We start from the raw sequence: 19,918 nt of genomic DNA, 5'->3' as shown, positions 1-19,918 counted from the left end.
TTACCATGTAAATATAACAGAAAAGGGGAAAAATACCTTTATGACCCAAATCAATTATGGCCCTGACAATATTTCTAAAATCAAATGTTGTATTAATAGTGACAATATTGTTGCAAAATGTCAAAACAGAACAGAAATAAGTTTGCATGGAAGCTGTACCATAATAGGAATTCTGTGCTTGTTTTTCTTTTCCTTGTGGAGAGCATTGCACCATCCCTATGATATTGTCTTAACCTAGCTTAATGTTTTGTCTCAAAACTCATTTATTCTCAATATTTTTTTTTAAATAACTAGTGGAAATGTCACTGGACTCTTTTTCACTTATTCTTTGGTTTTCTAGGAGCTATCCTTTTTTTCCATGCATACTGTTAAAGTAACTGCCAATCCTTAGGGATGAGCTCTTCCTAGGGGATTTTAAATCCAGAAAAATCCCTGCAGTAACTTCTGTGCTCTTGCAATCCTATGAGAGGAAGCATAATTTGGCTTTTATCCCTATTTTACCAGCTTCAACTTGTAGATGCAAAATGATCTTTAAGAAAATACCCAATTGCAGGCTGACCTATCTCTCAAGTGAAGGAATTTAATTTAATTCTGAGCCCACTTCACACTAAAGAGTGTTACTTAGGAAAGGGAGGAGCTGTTGCCTTTCTCAGCTGGAAGGACTCCACTAAACAACCCAGTGGAGCCCCCTCTCACAGGCCATGGGTCTGAGTGGGACAAGGAGGCTTTTTGTCCCTCCTGCTGGCATTGGGCCATGGCTGAGACAGACGGGGCAGAGAAAGTGAAGTTCCTCTCTGCAGCATGGCTGTTATTCCTGAGATTCCAGCCATGGTCTGGTTCATCCCGTCTGCCTTTTATTCGGCAATTGCGTAAGGCCAGGCACAGAAGCACAGAGCAGGACTGAGATGTCCTGCAGTGTCCAGGGGCCAGCGTGTCTGTCAGGGGTTGAAACCCTACGGAACAGGTAACTCAGGGCCAAATGTTCGTCAGAAGAGTCATATGCTCCACTGATAAAGAAACTGTAAAAATCATAGGGCTCATGCAACTCCATGACCCTGCAGCTGGAAGTCATGAAAATCACTGTGCTATGCACTAATTCTAAGATTGCAGAGCTGTAACAGGAAAATACTAAATGCCAAAGTCCTTTACAAGAAGAATTGTTCTTGAACAGTTTTTGAGTTTACCATTAAACATAGCTGTACTTTTTAGTATCCTATATATTTGACATGCAGCTGCAGCCCAGGGGTTGTTAGGTGAATTTATTTACCAGTTTAGTGTCTTGTCTTAATTCATTGCAATGGAGGGAAACAACTGCCACCTTGACTATTAAGTAAATTCAGTAAAGAGTTATTACAAAAATGACAAACTTAACATCTGACAACCCCAGTGACTGAGGATGGTTTGCTTCTTTTAAGAGTAGGAGCCTTTGAAAGGAGGTGGCTGATAAATCTGAAGTTATTCCATGTGGATAGATGGACAGCAAAGGACAAAATGTTGTTTCACATCTTTCTTGAGCCCCATTTCTCCGCTTTGTCCAAAGTATGCTTGGCCAATATTTTCTTTCTGAGACACCTCACTTTTGTTTGCTCCTTGGGTCATCTTTTGTGGTGCCATTACTTTATACCATAGGTTTGTGTTATCACTGTTCAAGCCATTTCTCTGTCCTGCCTTACACTGGGTTTTCAGTGGTGATGCCTTTTGCCATACCAGGAAGGCATTTTAATTTACCCATATTTTGTCCCCATTAACCCAGCTATTCCAGTAATTAAATGGTGATGTCACATGGTTAGGTGGCAAAGAATTTAATGTGCAAGTTTGAAATAAATAAAATCTTAATTCCCATTTTCACTCCTTTCTCTCTTTTTCCTTTTAGTGCAAGGAAGCGTTCTAGACCGCTATGTGAGAACAGAGGGAGCTTGGTTGCTCAACCCAATGAAGCAAGTTTATAGAGCAAATAGTGATGAAGAATGTGCAGAGAAATGTGAAACTGAAGAAAAGTTTCCTTGCAGGTAATTTCCACTGGTTCCCACATATATCTTTCATTGTAAGTGATGGAACAATATGCCTTTTTTATCCACAGTCTGAACTTTCAAGGGTTTTCTTATGACTTTGTGGGGGTTTGAGGTTTGCTGGAAAAACAAAAAATGTACACAAACAAAATGCCTGGGGCATATAGATGAAGACAGAAAAAATAGAGAAATTAAGAAAGTTATGTTGAATTTTTATTGAAAAACATTACAGTATCTTGATGCACTTGACATGCTGCAAACAAACTTGGCATGGTTTTATCAAGACTCTTGCACTCCTTCTGCAACAAGGAGTCATAATTAATGTCTTGGAAATTTAGGATAGCATTGCTTATTTTCATCGCAATGCCTATCTTGCAGATAAATCCATTATTCAGAATTTTACTAGAATTTGGACTTAGGTAACTGCTATTTACTTTGAGAAGGAGATGGCCACCTAAACCTTAATGATTCTAAACCCTTTCAGCCAAGTCCTCTCACTGCACTTGCATTAACCAGGCTCAAGGGGCTAGAAAGCGTGAAAGGTGTTGATGAACCTGTATTATTGGTCTTTGCTCAGGTTTCTGTCCCACAGGAGCCCATTGCTCTGAGCCTAAGGCTGCTGGATCTCCTGTGCCAAAGCCTTGCACAGCCCACTGAGCTCCAGCAGTGTAGCAGGAAACTGGGGCAGTGAGGAGAGATGTCCATTGCTGTGGTGGGAGGCAGTCTGCACATATGGGGCAGAGGGGTTGTCTCTTCCAGTGTAGCACTTCTGCAGCACACCTTTCTGAACTCAGCAGAGTGATTGCCTGCAGTGCTGTTTCAGCACTTGGTTCTACTCAATGCTTTTATTCAAGGCAGGGATACAATGGTACTGACTTCTTAAATGTGTTTTGTAACTTTGGGTTTTAACTCCAAAGAGAAAATGAGACTTGTTCTAAAAATGTGTAACCCTGAAGGAGGACAGGGGTCTGCTGACTGTATGAAATACCACCAATTGCCCTTGATCCACCAGCTTCACTCTGAAACCCACAAAGAGGGCCGAGCTGCAGTAGCACATGGTTCAGGATAGTAGGGAGGAAGGCAGAGAGGGCAAGTCTGTATATTCAGATTATACATTTACAGTTGGCAGGGAATTCATGTTCCCTTTTGAGGCATATTCAGGCACAGTATCATTCTTTAGCTTCTGCCCTGGGGTCTAAGCCTGCCATCACTTGGCACTGGAATGACATCAGGTTAATGCCTCCTTAATTAATTACATGATATCTATTACAATCAAGCAAGAACAGGTGCTGTCTGGCAGAAGGGATTTGAGGGAAGATAAATGTTAGGTAGAGCTTAAGACCAGCACTGAGCTTAAGGGCAGCACTGCAGCATCCTGACATTAATTCTTCAGACCAATGTATTCAGATCAATACTTCAGACTTATTATCCCACCTTAGAAGTGGATTGGGCCGTGCTCCTTAGTTACTTTCCTACTTACAAATTTAACATTACTGACAGCTTAATTGGCTTAACTGGGCATAACAGCTTTCTTCTTACCCATTGAATGCCATGCTGCTATTGCTCTTCTCTTTTTGGTCCCAAAAAGCAAGTTGTAGGAATTATTTTGCCTGTCAGAAGGTTTCCTTAGATGCTATTCTAGAGGCTACGCCTTCTGCTTCAGTTTTGCAGTTTACAAAAGGCTATGATTTATGGAGTGCTTACTCTCATAAGAGTTACCACAAGATAATTTAAGGTCCTGGACTGTGTTTTACCTGCTCCTTGGTGACTGCTGTATACTGTGGAGTGTCTAACTCCTTGAATGACTGCTTATATTTTTTTAATTAGGTCAAGGTGCCTTGTGTATATATCCCCTTCAACATGGTCTCTTGAACCTCTGGCAAGTTGTAAATCCCTTGTTATAGTTTCTTCTTGTAGATCCCTTTCAGCCTAGGTTTGATATGAACACTTAGAAGTGATAATTACCACTGAAAATGTGAGCTGTAATACTCAGTGATTTGAAATATCAGTCTTAAATATTGATATTGTCTTAAATATAAAAATCTGAATCTCAGTCTTAAATATCGCTGAACTGTAGTGTTTGATGAAATGACAACTGAATACTCAAAAATGTTTTCAGGAAAATAAGCATATATTCTGTATTGTTTCTTACATTGCTCTCTACTCTTAAATTTGACAGGGCCTTCTTATTTACCAGTAAAGACCAGCAGTGTTTAACATTGACTGAGAACACCAAAACAGCAATGATATTCAGAAGAGCAAATGCAGTTCTTTATGAAAAAAGAAGTATGTCTATATCTTTTTTTATGTTATTGACTGTGTTTCTGATAAAAATTATCTGTTTTTATAGTATTTGTATATTGTTGTATGATGTTCACACTCTTCAGTTAATTAATTTGGTGACATTTTTATCCCATTCTTCTTTTTATTATATCATTAATTGACATGGTGAATTTTTGTGTTCCCTTTTTTACATGTTTTATGAATATTTTAATCATAGATGAGGATTATTTGACAGAAATGGTCTCAAATTCTTTCTGAAGATAAGTGTGTCTCTGAGGAATGGCAGCTATCCAATTTTTTATTCTGTTTCAAAAATTCTCACCTTATGCCAGATGCAAGGAAACAATTGGATTTTGAGACTATTTTTCAATTACATTATCAAGCGTGGAACTCTTGCTGTATACAGGGAAGAAGGAATGAGGTTTATTTTTAATGTAACATAAATTTCATTGTGCTGTTCACTTATTTTAATAATACAGTAATGCTTGACTTTAGTAATAGAAAATGAACCAGGTTCTCAGCTGCGGAAAATCATGGAGTGGTTTTGATGGGCCAGTTTCTAAAGGAAAAGGCAAGAATCTCAATAACTTGACAGTAAAGACCCATGAGCTCCAGAGAAATGCATCTTTACTTCTCTCTTGACCTTGGTGGCTTATCCCTCCCTGTGGGCTAGACAATGCTGTGTCTGTAGCAGCTGCAAGGAGATTTTAGATAGTAGTTCAACAGCTTTAGCAGGATTGCAGCCGAACATCCAAATGAGGTTTTGTTCAGGCACTGTGGATAAGTGCCTGATAAGGAAGATAAGGAGGTAATTTTTCACAGAAAGGTGTGTAAGTACTGAGCCACATTGCCCAGAGAGGCTGTGGAACCTTCACCATTGCAGATATTGGCTGGCCAGAGCTCTGAGCAGTCTCACTCACCTTAGAACCTGAATGTGCTATTTCTGGGACTGTGGACCAAAAACAACTGAGGGTCCTTTTCAACCTAGTATTTTCTGAAGCCTTTGGCCTGCTGCATTTTTTCTGCAGGTAATTTAATGTTTAGAACATTAGTTCTTTCATTATACACAGAAGCAGGTGGGAATTTCCATACGTCACAATTAAGTAACACAAAGAAATCTTCTGCAGTTCTTATTTAGAAGGAAAACTGAGTGAATCAATTAAGAAGTAACAAAGCTAAAAGATTGTATGAGTTACATGTAAACAATTGTATTGGTTTCTCTTACTGCGATCAGGAGATAGATTGCAATTTTGGTTTATTTTCCAGACATCCCTTGGATTTACTGAAGTTAGAACCTGGTACTGCCTGGTACTGCAATACTCACTGGGGATTTGTTACTACATGTTTTGGGGCCATAGACATGTGTTTTAGCATCTTGAAATAACAGAAACACACCACTAAAAGTGTGAAAAACTGTTGTTTGACAAAACCAAAGTTTCCAAAAATTGCACCTCTGCCTGCAGAAACCAAAAGAAGGACCTTGGTATCATAAACCTCAAAACCACAACCTACTGTGCATGTATCAGATGCTGTCTGTGTTGCTCATTTTTGTATCTGCAGTAATTTTTTCAGTCAAAGCAATTACTTGATGAGACCTAGTTGCTATTTATCATTGTGTTCAACAAAAAGGATGACAATTACTATAAAACTGACAGTTTCAGAAGTTATTTTTTTAATAGTATGTGCTATAAAAGAGAAAGTTAATCTTCTCTGACTTACAGTAAAAAGTAGCAGGAATTAAAGCTGCATTTGGGAGTTGTTACCTTCATATCTGTTTGGAAATAGTTAACCTAAGGGACATGGGCTGAGTTTGGGGATCAAAGTTAGTAATTTGTCATCAGAAAGGAAAAGCCCTGAAGGTTATATAAACGGTCAAAAGTTTACACAAACAAGAAGAGTCAGCACTTGACTGATTCAATGTTCAGTGATTGAGGGGTTTAATGTTATTTTATTGCAAAATTGTTTGAGGGATCCAAATAGCTTCCAGCTAAAGTTTCTAGAGTAAACTTGCCTCTATATATACATTGAAATAAAAGCATTCCTAAGGGTGCATCTATAAATTCAGGTCTAAAATATCAGCCCTCAGAAAAGCTGAACCATATTTTGGAGTCAAATATTAGTTCTTTTCAGTGTGGGCAAGACAGGTCTGTGTAAAATGGCATTATTTCTCCAGATTTCTGTTAATCTTCTGCTTGTATGTCAGCTTTGTTACAACTTTGATTCTGAGAAAAACTGTTGCAGAACTCAGTCTTTACTGAAAATTCAGTTTGTACACTACTTAAAGACACTAAGACAAACCAGGTCACAACCTAAATGACAGATTGCTTCCCCAGGGAAATCGTAAATGGGTTTCCTACTTAGTTTTCTGAGCCAGAGACACATTGCCTGACAGTGGCTGTCCCTAAACTGCAGCTGTCTTGTCTCCAGCTGAATTCAGGTGACTTTAAAGATCTGATTTTAATTACTGTGCATAACTATAATAATCTTATAGGAGGTAAGAAAAAGAGAATGTGTTTCTCTTTTGTTATAGTATGTATTTAAATGTTTAAAGTGTATTTTATTATTTAAGTCTACTATGGTGTGTTCCCAAAATAACTGGGTTTTTTTACACTTATTTCTCTGGAATTCTGGTGTAGAACTTCTTTTGCTTTCACGTACATTTTTCAGTCCCAATTAAGTTAACTTAGACATCAGCTATCTAGCAGGTTTTTACAATGTAAAATGTCTAGTTTTGAGAACATAAGAAAGTCAAAATACAATCAAACATATTTAAGTGTGCTGGCATGAAAATGGATTTTGGGTATGTTAGAATCCAGTGGATATGTTGTGATACTGATTAAGCACATATCATTTCAGTATATCTTCTAGAATGCAAGGAGGGAAACGGAGTGGATTACAGAGGAACAGAAGCCAAAACTCAGAAAGGTGTGAAGTGCCAGAAGTGGGCTGATAATGCCCCACATAAACCAAAGTAAGGTCTTTTCATATCTGTTCATATGTTTTTCTGAAATTTTGTTAAGCCATACATATGTGCTAATTTGTCTTGTAAGCAATTTTTTGGTGTTAGAAATCTCCTTATAAAATAGTTTTCTGTACCTATCCAGAATAAGGTAATTCTCCAATCTGAGTTATTACTCAGAGACCTCTAAGTGATGCTACATGATCAACAGAGACACTGTCAGTCTTGGCAGTTGCATTCAAATTTTATGGGCTTTACATGAGCAAAACACTAGACAGGGAAACATCTGGTTCTGCTGAAATCAGAATTTTTCAGTAGTCTCACCAGAGCAAGAACTTCTTCTCTTTGTCAAAGGTATAATGTGGCAGATGAGATAGAGGTGCATCATTTTATCAGTGAATCCACAATTAACAAGGCAGTATTTCTTGTATTTAATAAAAAAACCCTAACTGGCTTTATTTAGTAACCTTCTATTCAGAAGCTGTAGCATTCAGGTTACAGAGACTCTCACATTTCAGCAAATATGTTCTCATTGTGTCTCCCAGGGAACATATCCCAGAGGAGGCAGCTCCCTACATGCCACATGGTAGTACCCTGCCTGAGCAATAACTGCTGGAAACCAATAGCTAAAGAAAATGCAAGTATTGAGGGCATAACTGGCCATAGAGGCACTGTATTTCCTGAAGTCTATCATTGTAGCATTTCTAATGCTTCAGCAATTGCACACAGTAACTCTTAGGGGCCCTCTAAAGACCAACATCTACAAAATTGTCCTCAGATAAAAATTTTGTTTTTAGAGCCCTGAGCTGAAAAATTGGGACACTTTCCTAATTCTGTAATCCCATTTACTTCTGTTCCAGTTACACGCCTGAAAAATATCCCAAAGCAGGACTGGAGGAAAACTACTGCAGAAATCCTGACAAGGATGAAAAGGGACCCTGGTGTTACACAACAGATCCTGATACCAGATTTGACTACTGTAACATCCCTGAGTGTGAAGGTCAGGACACACATACTGACTTCTTCCCAATTTTTTCGAGATGCGTTGAAGAATGTGAAATTATTCAGACACTTTTATTTTCAATTGAGCATTTGTTTCAAACTTGAATTTAGTTCAACACAAAATTTTCCAAAACATTTTCAACATCAACAAGAAAGATATCAAAAGACTCTGAAAACATCAACACAGAGTATTTTTTTCCCTAGATAAAAAAGGCATATGGGTGTATTGATATATCATGAAATTAGAATTGAACAAAATGACAGTTACTAGTGCAGAACTCAATAAAATGTGACAGTAGCAAAGCACAGATTTTAAATTATATATTAATAGGTTCAATTTAGCTCTTTTAAAGCCTGTAGTCTGTAATGTTGGTTTGGTTTTGGCTTTTTTTCATGCAATACTTCAACAACTAAAATGACTTTAACAAGTCGATTGTTAAAGTCATCTTACCAAGGAAACTAAGCTTTTACTTTGCCAAAAAAAATGACTCTACTTCAGCCTTGTGCTCTGATCAGGCTCTTGTGCTTCACGTGAGACAAGTGGCAATGTTTCTGGAACAGTTCATCAGAGGCTTTCTGTCTCTCTTGTCCTTACTCTGCCTTGTTCCTACAGTAGAGTGCATGCACTGCAGTGGAGAAAACTACCATGGAGTAGTTGCAACAACAACATCTGGGCTTGAGTGCCAGCGCTGGGACTCCCAGGAACCTCACTCCCATGGATACCTCCCAGAAAAGTGAGTCACGTTCTGTGATGGTCTCTTTATCACCAGTGGTGGGCTGAAGACCACCCTGCACCAGACAGGAGAATTGTTACAGCTATTAGTAGCGTATCTTAAAACCTAAAAACCTTATTTTTCTGGTTCAGTTTTCCAGAGAAGGATCTGAAGAATAATTATTGTCGTAATCCTGATGGAGAACCTCGGCCCTGGTGTTTCACTACCAGTCCAACTAAACGCTGGGAATATTGTGACATTCCTCGTTGCAGTGAGTCTGGCTTCTAGGCTTCTTCCAGTCAGAGTGGTGTGAGGATCTAGAATAAACAGAAGAGGTCCCAAAAATAAAGAAAAGTATAAAAGACAGCTGAATTTTATCTCAAAGAAAAAAATTAATCACTTTAAAATGAACTTCTGATAGCTTTATTGAGGCTAGATGTTTCTGTCATAGGCATTTCTGAAGGTTTTTTCTGGAGCACATCTCCCTTCCTTGATGTGTTTTCCTATGACCAGGCATTTCTGCTGTTTCTTCTGTTATTCCTCTTTTTATTCCAAGAAGTTTCACTCTTCCTGAAAGTACTTTGGCTTTTGTTTTGCTCTTCCAAATGAATTCTCCATCTTTTCAGTTTTCTTTTCCCCTAAAGTCCTGTCCTTGCCATTATGCTTTTCCTTGGGACTTCTCACTAGACCTCATCCTTGCTGTCTCTCACCAGTCAGAGTATGCCTATTTTACACGTGCACCTGTCTGTATCACTGATGGGCCAGACACTTTCACCCCAGTGTTCTTCACAGTATTACCACTTGCTCACTTCCCAGCTCTGTTCTGATGAGGCTGCTAGAATTTTCATTATCCTGACTTTTGTGTCCTGTCCTGTATCCTGGCTGCTGTAAAGGGGCAGATGCAAATGCCCTTCTTGCAGCCTGACTGCTTGTGAAGAACTCAAAATGGGAGAAAGAAAAGTCAAGAAAGATATCTTTAGATCTTTTATCTGCCTTTTGGACTTTTCAAATATTTTGATATTTAGAACTTATCTGCAAAGAAATCTAAAAAGCTCACTTGATTGTAAAGGTCAGAGTGGTTTGTTGGTTTAGTTTTTTACTATATCTAGAAGGCACCGATTAATTTCAGTTCCTTTTTCTGTAACAGCAACACCCCCACCACCTCCTGCCCCAGGACGCCAGTGTCTCTCAGGGAGAGGAGAAGACTATCGAGGCACAATATCTGTTACTGAATCAGGAAATACCTGTCAGCACTGGAGCTCTCAGTCTCCCCACAGACATGCTCGCACTCCTGAAAACTATCCCTGCCAGTAAGTGAAACCCCTCTGTTACTCCGTATCCATGAGAAATACCAAGTCTCAAAATTCAGTTTTCTTCATCTGTATTGCAAAGTCCTTCAGTTACACCAGCATTCACCACCTGCTGGATCTCATCTTTTCAATTTTTTCATACATTTCTTTTTATTGACTTCTTTGTTCTTGAGTACAGGTGTCTCCTCTTCTGACTTTCAAGCTCTCCTTGGCTGACTATTTCCCTCCTCATTACAGTTAAGATATTTGCTTGGGGCTAGATTCTTTCACCCTAGATTCTCTCTGTTGTGCTACTTTTGACTTCAGAGTTTTACAGTCTCCTAATTAATCCATTGCTCGTGCAGGTATCTGGTTTAGCACATCCAAAACACCAGCGAATTGCCATTATTCATGTAACAAATGGCACCAGTAAACACAACATTAAACTAGGCAGCAAGAGATTCTCCATTTGTTCATAACCCTTAATAGATTTCCAAGAGAAATTTTTATCAGTCAAGTTTTCTGTTCTAGGGGCCTAGATGAAAACTACTGCAGAAATCCTGATGGTGAGAAGAGGCCATGGTGTTACACCACCAACACAACTGCCCGGTGGGAATATTGCAACATCCCCTCCTGTGACAGTGCCAAGCCAGAGGCCCCTGGTAAGAACAGGAGACAAGTGGAAGTGAAGGGTCATCATGGTTTATTTTGAAAAATCTCATGTGACTCTGCTCAGTTGCATTGCTGCTGTCACTGTTGGCATTGCTGTGACTAGTTGAGCTCCTGGGTCTGATGTGCAGCCCAGGTTTGTGTGTGCAGTCTTGCAGCCACGTGCAGAAGGTTTTAAGTCAGCTGTTGCCTCAGATCAGGAAATTTTGCAGTAAAAGAGTCTTTTCATTTTGCCCCGTGGTGGTTACCTCTGCCAATAGATTTTTAAATGCTCCATGGAAAAGTTAGTTAGCTTTACATGCCAGTTCCTTAAAACTGAATGTGTAGCAAAAACCTAAGATAATTTAGGAGCATTGAACCAAGACTCCATAGAAAATAATGAGAAAAAACCTCTCTTTACACAAGGTAGTCTTGTTCCCCACACAGGTGTATGGCAAAGACACAGGCAGCATCCATCCTGAAAAAATTTTGATTCGTATGCTAACTATTTGGCTTGTTATCTGAAATAAATCCCCATGTGTAACAGTAAAATTAAGTACAAGTGCTTTTAATCTAACACATAATTAAATTTTTGGAAGCATCTTTTGAAATCTTCCTTTTGATCTACTGTCTGAGAAGGATTCTGTTACAGAGAGCATGCTGTGGTGGTCAATGAAATATTCTGGCTCCTTGTTTTCTGTTGTCTTTCTATGCTCAAGTATCAATGTCAAAGAGTTAAGATGCAAGAGATTGGTTTCTGTTATTCACTACAGCTGTTGATGTGCCTGAGCAGGCTGAAGTTACAGAGGAGTGCTATCAGGGCAATGGGGTCACTTACCGTGGTACAGCTTCTTTCACTCGCTCGGGGAAGAAATGCCAGGCCTGGAGCTCAATGTCGCCGCACCGGCACAACAAAACGGCCGAGAACTTCCCCAATGCGTACGTGTGCTTCCCATTGCCAGGTTTCATTGGACAGTGGTCATTCCATTGAACTTCTTTTGATTTGCATCATCATTGCACAACAATGATAATAAAGCCGGGAAGGGAGAGTACTAGATAAAAATAATCCCTTCCTTTTCTTCTTCTTTCATCATGGAAACATTGTTTATTAACTTCATCTTGAAAGAAACCACAGGTGCCACTATTATACTTTAGACTAATTAACTGTGTGTTTCTACATTGCTTCTAAGGCAATTAATAGTTATAATAAATTTTCCCTTATGCTGAAATGAACTGTTTCCATGCATTAATTTATGATGCATATATTATGATTAATATATAAACTCATAAGACTTATGAGTTTAAGTCTTTCCTTCCTAGTCTGCAGTCATTAAAACTTTGAAGAAGGGATGGATTGTTTTCTTATTCCTAATATTTATCACTTATTTTTTCCAAAATGCAAAAAACTATTTCTTTTTTAAAGCTATTGCCGTATCTGGGAAAAAAATTATATCTTTGCTATGCATGTATGCATTTACTTATCTGGATTTTTAAATTATATTCTACTTTAAGTGTTAATCAGTGAATAAGTATTTGGCATATTTATATATTTAATGTATGTGTCCTGATTTCTTTCTGCTGTAAAAGTGATTTCAACTGGCCATGACAGAATGTACATGATAAATGGTATATGCTAACTCTGAAGCAGATCTGATTTCTAAATTCTTTTGAGCTCTCCCCAGGGCAATGACATGGGTATGAATATAATATGTTTGCATTTGCAGGGGCCTGAGCCAAAATTACTGCAGAAACCCGGATGCTGACAGCCGTCCATGGTGCTACACCACTGACCCCAGTGTGAGGTGGGAGTATTGTGACCTGAAGAAGTGTGATGACCAGGGGCTACAGACTGTACCTAAGCCTCCTCAGACAGCAGAGGAAACAAACCCTGGTGAGACTACTTTCAGCTTCCCCAGAAATGCTCATAACCAGGAAGCTGGTTTTTATGGAAGCACCTTCAAGAATTTAATGAGGATGAAATACAGGAAACTCTAAATAAATACAGAATTTAATACAGTATTGTATCCACACTCAATACAGTATTAAATTTTCTGAGCATTTTTGTAGAATTTTATAGCAGGGTTTCTGCATTAGATTTTGGGCTAATATCACATCTTTTACCTGCGACATCTGGTAATATTGGAAACACAAGGAAGCAGATAGCTCTACTGTGGAAGGACAACTAGCAATGACAGAAAATGGAGCAGTGATGGCATTTTGCTGGCACCTGCTCCAAAAAGTCTTTTCCTGTGCCATGCTTTCACATTTCTAGGGTTGCACTTACCATCAAAGGACAGCTGGCTTTTTTTGATTCAGTTCAGATGCAACTCTGTTATGCAGTAGATGGTTAGAGTACTGCAGCTTTCTTTTTAAAATTTTTTTGCTATGACGTTTCACTGGTTAGAAGGTTAATAATTTTGGCTGAATACGTGTTACTGTGTTTTACCTACTGTAAAATGTGGCATTGGACAGATATCAGTGTCTTCAAGGAAAATACTTTATGAGTGCATGGTCTTTGCAGTCCTGACTTCTGGAGTCTTGAAGGATTGACTGAATGTAAGCTTCTTTTATTTGTGACTTTTGTGATCATGAAGAAAATTTTTAAGATGCAAGGAAATTAAAATATCATTGTTAGTCATCCTTGACACAATGTAGCCCTTCTTTCCTCATCTACTTAATATGTAGGATGTGTAAATTGTAGTAGTATTTCCTCAAATTCATCTCTGCTTCACCACCATCAAGTATGGACATGGCCCAACAGCTCACAGCTAACAACCATTCCCTTTCCTTCATTTTTCACAGAGTGCATTATTGAAAATGGTGTAGACTACCGTGGCACAGTGGCAAAAACTGCAAGGGGCAGGACTTGTCAAGAGTGGAGCTCTCAGAGACCTCATAGCCACGACTATTTCACTCCCACAACTCATCCAAGAGCAGGCCTGGAAAAAAATGTAAACAACTGTTCATTTAATACTTGTTGTCATTGAGCTCTTCCTGTCTTTTTCAGGGTTCCTCAGTGAGCATTTGGTGACAGGTCTTTGTTAATTTCTTTTCCTCAGTTCAATTCAAAAACCTGATCATGATAGTTCTTGCTGACATGACCAGTGTGGTCGCTGTGGGACACAGAGATGCCCAGAAGCTCCACGGAATGCTTCTGCAGCACATCCAAGGGGCTTCAGATGGGCCCTTGCTTCTCCTCACTACTGAGGACTAACCAGAGCTGGTCTGTGGGCAGGGCCTCTGTCTCCTCTGACAGAAAGAATGCCTGGGCTCATAGGGTTTCAGTAGTACCAGGGACAGGTGATGTGATGGATCCAATGCTCAGTGCAAGTTCCTTGAGATGTGTAGCTGATGGATTGTAGCCCCCCCTATGCCCCAGTAATTCCCCTTCAGCCCTCCAGCTTCTGCCACAGCCCTTTATTCAGGGCTATACATGTACCTGACCACCCTGGAAGGCAAACTTCCTTTCTAACCTGTATCTCCCTAGTCCTAACAAATGTACTCATCATGAGCTCTTTAGCCTTGTAACTTCCCATTTACGGTATTTGCCTGATTTGTGACAAGCTTTGCACATGATACAAAGATCTTTTTTGATGCTGACAGCTTGAACTATTTTTTTACCGGGTAGATGACTTTAGAACTTGCTTTAGTCAATTCTTTGATGGAATCACATACCCTGTATTGAATTCCAGATTGGGGAAACTGTCTCTAAAAAGCTGACTGTCATAAATTCTTGGTTCTTGCGCTTGTCAGGGGCTCTTGGTAGCATATATTTTCTCCAGGACATGGGATATGTTTCAGGATAGGGAAGGGAACTGGAAAAGATACCTGGTAGCATGCAGTTGTGTGAGGTGTCAGTGCTGAGCAGGGATCAGTCAGTATGCCCAGGGAAAGCCTGAGAGTGATTCAGCTAACCAGAACCTGCATGAGGGGGAACACTGCAGCCCTGCACCACCACAGGCATAATCAGGTTGAGCAAGAACAGCTTACACAGCACTCTCCTGTCCATGAGTCATGCAGCCAGAGTGGATGTGGAAAGACCTCAGGACTGATCCTACTGCAGGGAAAGCAGGAGTAAATATTTTCTGTGGTTTAGAAAGCTTCATCCAAAGTCAAGATCTCCTAATTTTTGAGACCTCAGGGATCCAAGGTTGCCCTAGTGAAGCTTAATGTCTGAAGACAGTTGAGGAAGTCTGATTTTTATTATCCTTTTCCAAACTCACAGAGCAAATGGAAAAATGAAATCGTATTTGACAAAAGGAATGGGAAGTTACTTATAAGAATGAAAATAAAAAATATTTCCTGAATTTTATTTTATTTTATTTTGTTTTGAAGCTTTAATTGGTTGGCCTTTTTATTCCCTGGTCAATAGCTGGTGCCTTTATTCTTTGTTACAGTATTGCAGGAATCCTGATGGAGATGTGAATGGACCTTGGTGCTACACAACAGACCCGAGAAAAGCCTGGGAGTACTGTGACATTCCCAAATGCCGTAAATATTCCTTTAAAGACTTGTGTCTCCCTTCCTCTTATGGACTAGTGTCCCCCTTTGCTGTACCTTTTCATAACAGCTGGAGAGTACTTGGTGTTTAGTGTGAAAGACTGATCTAAGTGCAATAGATATAGATAAGAAATGAAGGCTCTTGGGAAGTGATGTTCTCAGGGTCTCTGTCTGAAGACCTAAGACTGGTCTTCCTTGAAAGCCCCAAATGCACCACAAGATATGGAGGCCACTGAAGCTTATGGAGTTTTGTCATGTGTTTCAAAATGGGCAGTTCCAGCAGAAATTTCCCCTGCCCCAGCCTAATCTCCTGGCATAACTCTGTGTGTGGTCTTGCTGAACAAGGCACACTCTTATACCAGCAAAATCTTTGCACTCCCTGCCCATGTGGCTCTGGCTCTGTTCTGGATGACAACCAGATTGTCCCTCCTCTGAGACTGTACCATATCTGGTATCTGCAAAATGCATCTGACCCTAAATGTTTAACCAAATGCCCTTTGTCTTTGTTAGTAGTAATCAAGCTCTGAAGGAGGTGGTGCAACAAAATGTACAAGTTGAGAAAGTTTTATAACATTTTGGTTTCCAGTCCTTTCATGTCTATCAACAACAAAAGCTATGCTAGGAAGAGAGGTAGCTCTCAAAAGAAGGGCGAATTTCTTGCTGCTTTATCCCCTCAGCAGTAAGCAGCAGAAAATGTGCTCAGATCAAAACCAAAAAACGGAGCAAACAAGAAAAAGAAAATTGTTGTTGTAAACACACTGGACCTGTGAAGTAATACTGCAGTGAACATGTTGGGCTGGGAGTCTTAAGGAAAAAAAATCACATTTTCACATCACTATTGTATTGTATTTTGATGATCCATTTCTTCTTTAAATTAGTACTGGAGTTTTTTTGTTGAGAAGGTAATCTGAGGAACAGAGGAAACATGGCATTTGCTTTAAATTTCATTAGTTAGCTCTTTTTGCTGACAAAATTCTAAATTCCGTGTTGATAAGACTCAGTTCACCAAGGCCAAATAGAACTACTTTTTTTAATAACTCAGAGAGATCTGAAGTGCCTAAGATAAGAGTTGACAAATTTTTGTTCCTCAGAGACAGCATTAGAATTTCACAAGATTGGTTTAAAACATCTGCCAGTGCAGCTTCTGCACTGCTGATGTCCATAAGAGACCATTTAAAAATCGTTATAGAATTTATTTCTTGTTTCTCTCTCTTTTCTTCTCTTTCCCCTTCTGTTTTTGTTTTGGGTTTGTTTGGTTGAGGTTTTTTCTATCTGACTGTAGACTGTAGAGCTACTTGTGTGTAATTTGCTGGCCACTGAGAACTGTATGTGAAAAAGAAGAATTTACTAGGTATTTTTAGGGGTTCCAGATGAAGGTAACCTAACAAAATATATGTGATGTATGGTATAGAATTACTTGAAGAAAATCAGAAGCTGAAGTGACAAATGTAACAGGTTCACCTTCTAGTTCACTGAGTTCATAGTGAATATATAGCAAATCACTTAAGTTCCCTACAGTGATGTTTTTTTCTTATTCTGAAGCTCCTCCTCAGTATGAATGTGGGAAATCCAAGTTCAGACCAAAATTGTGTGCTCAAAGGATTGTTGCAGGGTGTGTTTCACACCCACACTCCTGGCCCTGGCAGATCAGCCTCCGTACCAGGTAAGGTTATTCCCCATTACATTGGACTCTACATGCAAAGAAACCTGGCCTCTCATACAATGTTCAGGCATTCCAAACTTGATTTCAATTTAAAAATAGCTCAAGGCTAAACATTGTGCATGCTATTCTTAAAGAAGGTCATTTAGACAACCAAGAGCATTCTATTTTGTGACAAGTAGTGAGATGATCAATTGTTAATTGTTAATTTCAAGAACATTTTCAGTAGAAGGCAGAATGACTTTAAACCTGTCACTATATTCTACAACAGAATCAGTTTCCAATGAATTAAAAGCAACAGTATGGCTAGTACACCTCTTGATCAGTCCTTCCATGTAAAGATTTGATCCTACTGGCAAAATTATTAATAAAACTGGGAATCAAGCCCACTTGCAGAGCTTTATGACTGTGATTAGAGCTAGAAAAAGTCAAAATCTCTAAAATGGTGAACCTCACTGCACACAGGGTTTTTTCCAGTAATAGAAACACTGACTAAGAATGAAGATCTAGGTGTTTTCATACAAGGCCTCCTAAAAATGTCCACGGACTCTTACTATCATTGTAAGAAGCATTATTCTAGGAAAGCAGAACATTTCTTAATGAAATTGTGGAGTAATGTCTTTAGTTTGTAAAGGCAGACATGTTGGAAATATTACCTGATAAATTACTGGGGAAGTAGGATTAACTTCCCCATCTTAAACCACTGCCCTTTTCATGACATTTTGCTCTATTACAGTTATGGCTTGCATTTCTGTGGGGGAACTCTGATAGATCCTCAATGGGTTCTTACTGCTTCCCACTGCTTAGAAAAGTAAGTATCTATTACAGTCTCCACCAGCAACTTCTTACACAAGATAGAAAAAAACAGGAGAAACAAGAGACCTAATAACTAACCCGAGCTGGTTGCAAACAGCTTGCAAGCAGTCAAGAATTGAGCTAAGTCTATTTGTCATTCATTAAAGCTGAATTTTGCCCGTAAGGCAGAGTGACAGTGATAACTCCTGCCAATTTGATTTCATGTGCCATTATACAGGATTAAGTTTACTCCAAAGCTGGCTATCTGGCTTTGACAGAGCAAGGTGCTCAGTAACATTGTAAGTGGTCTCTGTTCTGGTTGTGTATTCATCAGCTCACCATGTGCAATCCTTTCCAATAGGTCCTCACGACCAGCTGCATATAAGGTGTACCTTGGATTACACAGAGAACTGGCAACAGAGCCATCAGTACAAATCCGTGATGTGGAGAAGTTGTTCAAGGAGCCACGCAGAGCAGATATTGCTCTGCTGAAACTGAGCAGGTACCTTCTTCCCTGAGGCAGTCTTTGTTCTGATGGGACAAGATGACTAAAAAGTGGTCGCTGGTGTTGTAGAAATGAGTGTTTCTGCATACTCTGTGTTCAATTAGTGATTTGAGACCCCCTTTTTCTTCCCTTTCTGCAGAGGCTCCCAGGTTTCAGAAAGGGAAGGGCTGCCTTTGGGAGGGGAGGAAGGCTGGGGACCTCAGCTGAAACTAAGGATTTAAATTATAAAAGGCTAAATATATATAAAATCTTTTTAGAAACCTGAATTAGAACCTAGTATTAAGTATAATTGTGCTAATGATTGTTCCTCTTTGTTCATTTCAGACCAGCAGTCATTAATAATCATGTAATCCCAGTTTGTTTACCAAAAGAAAACTCTGTGTTAGGAGGAAGAGAGGAGTGCTATGTGACAGGCTGGGGGGATACAAAAGGTGAGACAGCATTAACACATTTAAAAGCTCCATGTTTGCAGACTGGTGTATACTTGTATCCAAAGTGTGCCCTCTCTTGTGCCACACACAAGCTATTGATGAAAAACTTGTTTCATCAAAATTCATCAGGTGCTGCCAAACTTCCCACTGTCTCTCTAATTCTCCTAAGTCGTTCAATGCCAGGTAAACTGAAACCCTCCAAATAGATGCTGCTACAAGAGGAGAAGCAGAGCTGAGTCACTTCTCTCTCAGTCCAAATGCTTTTCCCCAAAGTGGGCTTTTGCCCAGTTGGATGGAAAGTTTTTCTAGATTTAGGTTATTTCTTAATCACGTAAATGTGACTTTTCTCATTCTCTTGATGGATTCTTCCTCCCAGCCAGGCTGGTTTGCATCTCACACAAATAAAACCCTCAATTTCAAAACCTCTCACTCTGTCTTGGTTCAGAAGTGCCCTGGTACCTTCTCTGCCTCCTTGCCCATCATGTCATTTTCAACTGTTTGCTTCCTACCTAATTTCTTCCGCACAAAATTCAGATATAGAGAAATAAAATGGCTTGGGAATGACTCCCACAAGTTTCTATGGGTACTGGATCCACATGGATGTACTGTGTGAACAGGAAGGTCAATGGTGGGTGGTAGAAGGTGATAAGTACCATAATACTGACAATAGTGCTTACTGATTTTGGTATATCTTCATATTGGGCCTGGGAAGTGAACGCATAGTGCACACTATGTTGATTTTACTGCTTATCCATATCCTGATATTTGTGTGTTGTGAATATGATAAATACCTTTGTTATTTGTTCTTTTTTCATCTCATTTTTATTTGCAAAGGTACTCCTGGTCAGGGCTACTTAAAGGAAACTGGTTTTCCTGTAATTGAGAATAAAATATGCAACCGCCCTGAATTCTTGAACGGTAGAGTTAAAAAGCACGAGCTCTGTGCTGGGAATATTCATGGTGGCACAGATACCTGCCAGGTAAGTCTGTCAGCATGAGAGTCACTTGTAAGCACATTCAGATCAAATAGGGCATTGTTTTTTGGGCTTTAGATGCCCAGAATTATCCTTGGGGTGTTACCACACCACATGTATCTGAGTTGAAAAATACCCATGGATTCTTCT

At 39.4% G+C, this 19,918-nt stretch overlaps 1 protein-coding gene across 1 annotated transcript in view; it reads left to right on the top strand.

Annotated features, from left to right (window-relative positions):
• The window catches only part of LOC102036598 (plasminogen-like), a 22,586-nt gene that overhangs the window by 1,405 nt on the left and 1,263 nt on the right, over positions 1–19,918 (top strand). The window contains exons 2-18 of the mRNA XM_005425652.2: positions 1,874–2,009; positions 4,189–4,295; positions 7,149–7,263; positions 8,112–8,251; positions 8,867–8,987; positions 9,119–9,237; positions 10,114–10,276; positions 10,787–10,917; positions 11,677–11,842; positions 12,628–12,794; positions 13,706–13,854; positions 15,301–15,394; positions 16,946–17,066; positions 17,800–17,874; positions 18,220–18,360; positions 18,688–18,794; positions 19,629–19,774. Coding sequence (XP_005425709.1) covers positions 1,874–2,009; positions 4,189–4,295; positions 7,149–7,263; positions 8,112–8,251; positions 8,867–8,987; positions 9,119–9,237; positions 10,114–10,276; positions 10,787–10,917; positions 11,677–11,842; positions 12,628–12,794; positions 13,706–13,854; positions 15,301–15,394; positions 16,946–17,066; positions 17,800–17,874; positions 18,220–18,360; positions 18,688–18,794; positions 19,629–19,774 — 2,198 coding nt within the window. The remainder of the gene's footprint in view (positions 1–1,873; positions 2,010–4,188; positions 4,296–7,148; positions 7,264–8,111; positions 8,252–8,866; positions 8,988–9,118; positions 9,238–10,113; positions 10,277–10,786; positions 10,918–11,676; positions 11,843–12,627; positions 12,795–13,705; positions 13,855–15,300; positions 15,395–16,945; positions 17,067–17,799; positions 17,875–18,219; positions 18,361–18,687; positions 18,795–19,628; positions 19,775–19,918) is intronic.

Source organism: Geospiza fortis, unplaced genomic scaffold, assembly GCF_000277835.1.
Source record: "Geospiza fortis unplaced genomic scaffold, GeoFor_1.0 scaffold217, whole genome shotgun sequence".
In the NCBI taxonomy this organism is placed as follows: domain Eukaryota; kingdom Metazoa; phylum Chordata; class Aves; order Passeriformes; family Thraupidae; genus Geospiza; species Geospiza fortis.
Note: the sequence above shows the minus strand (reverse complement) of the source record. Positions and strands in the feature narration are given on the sequence as shown.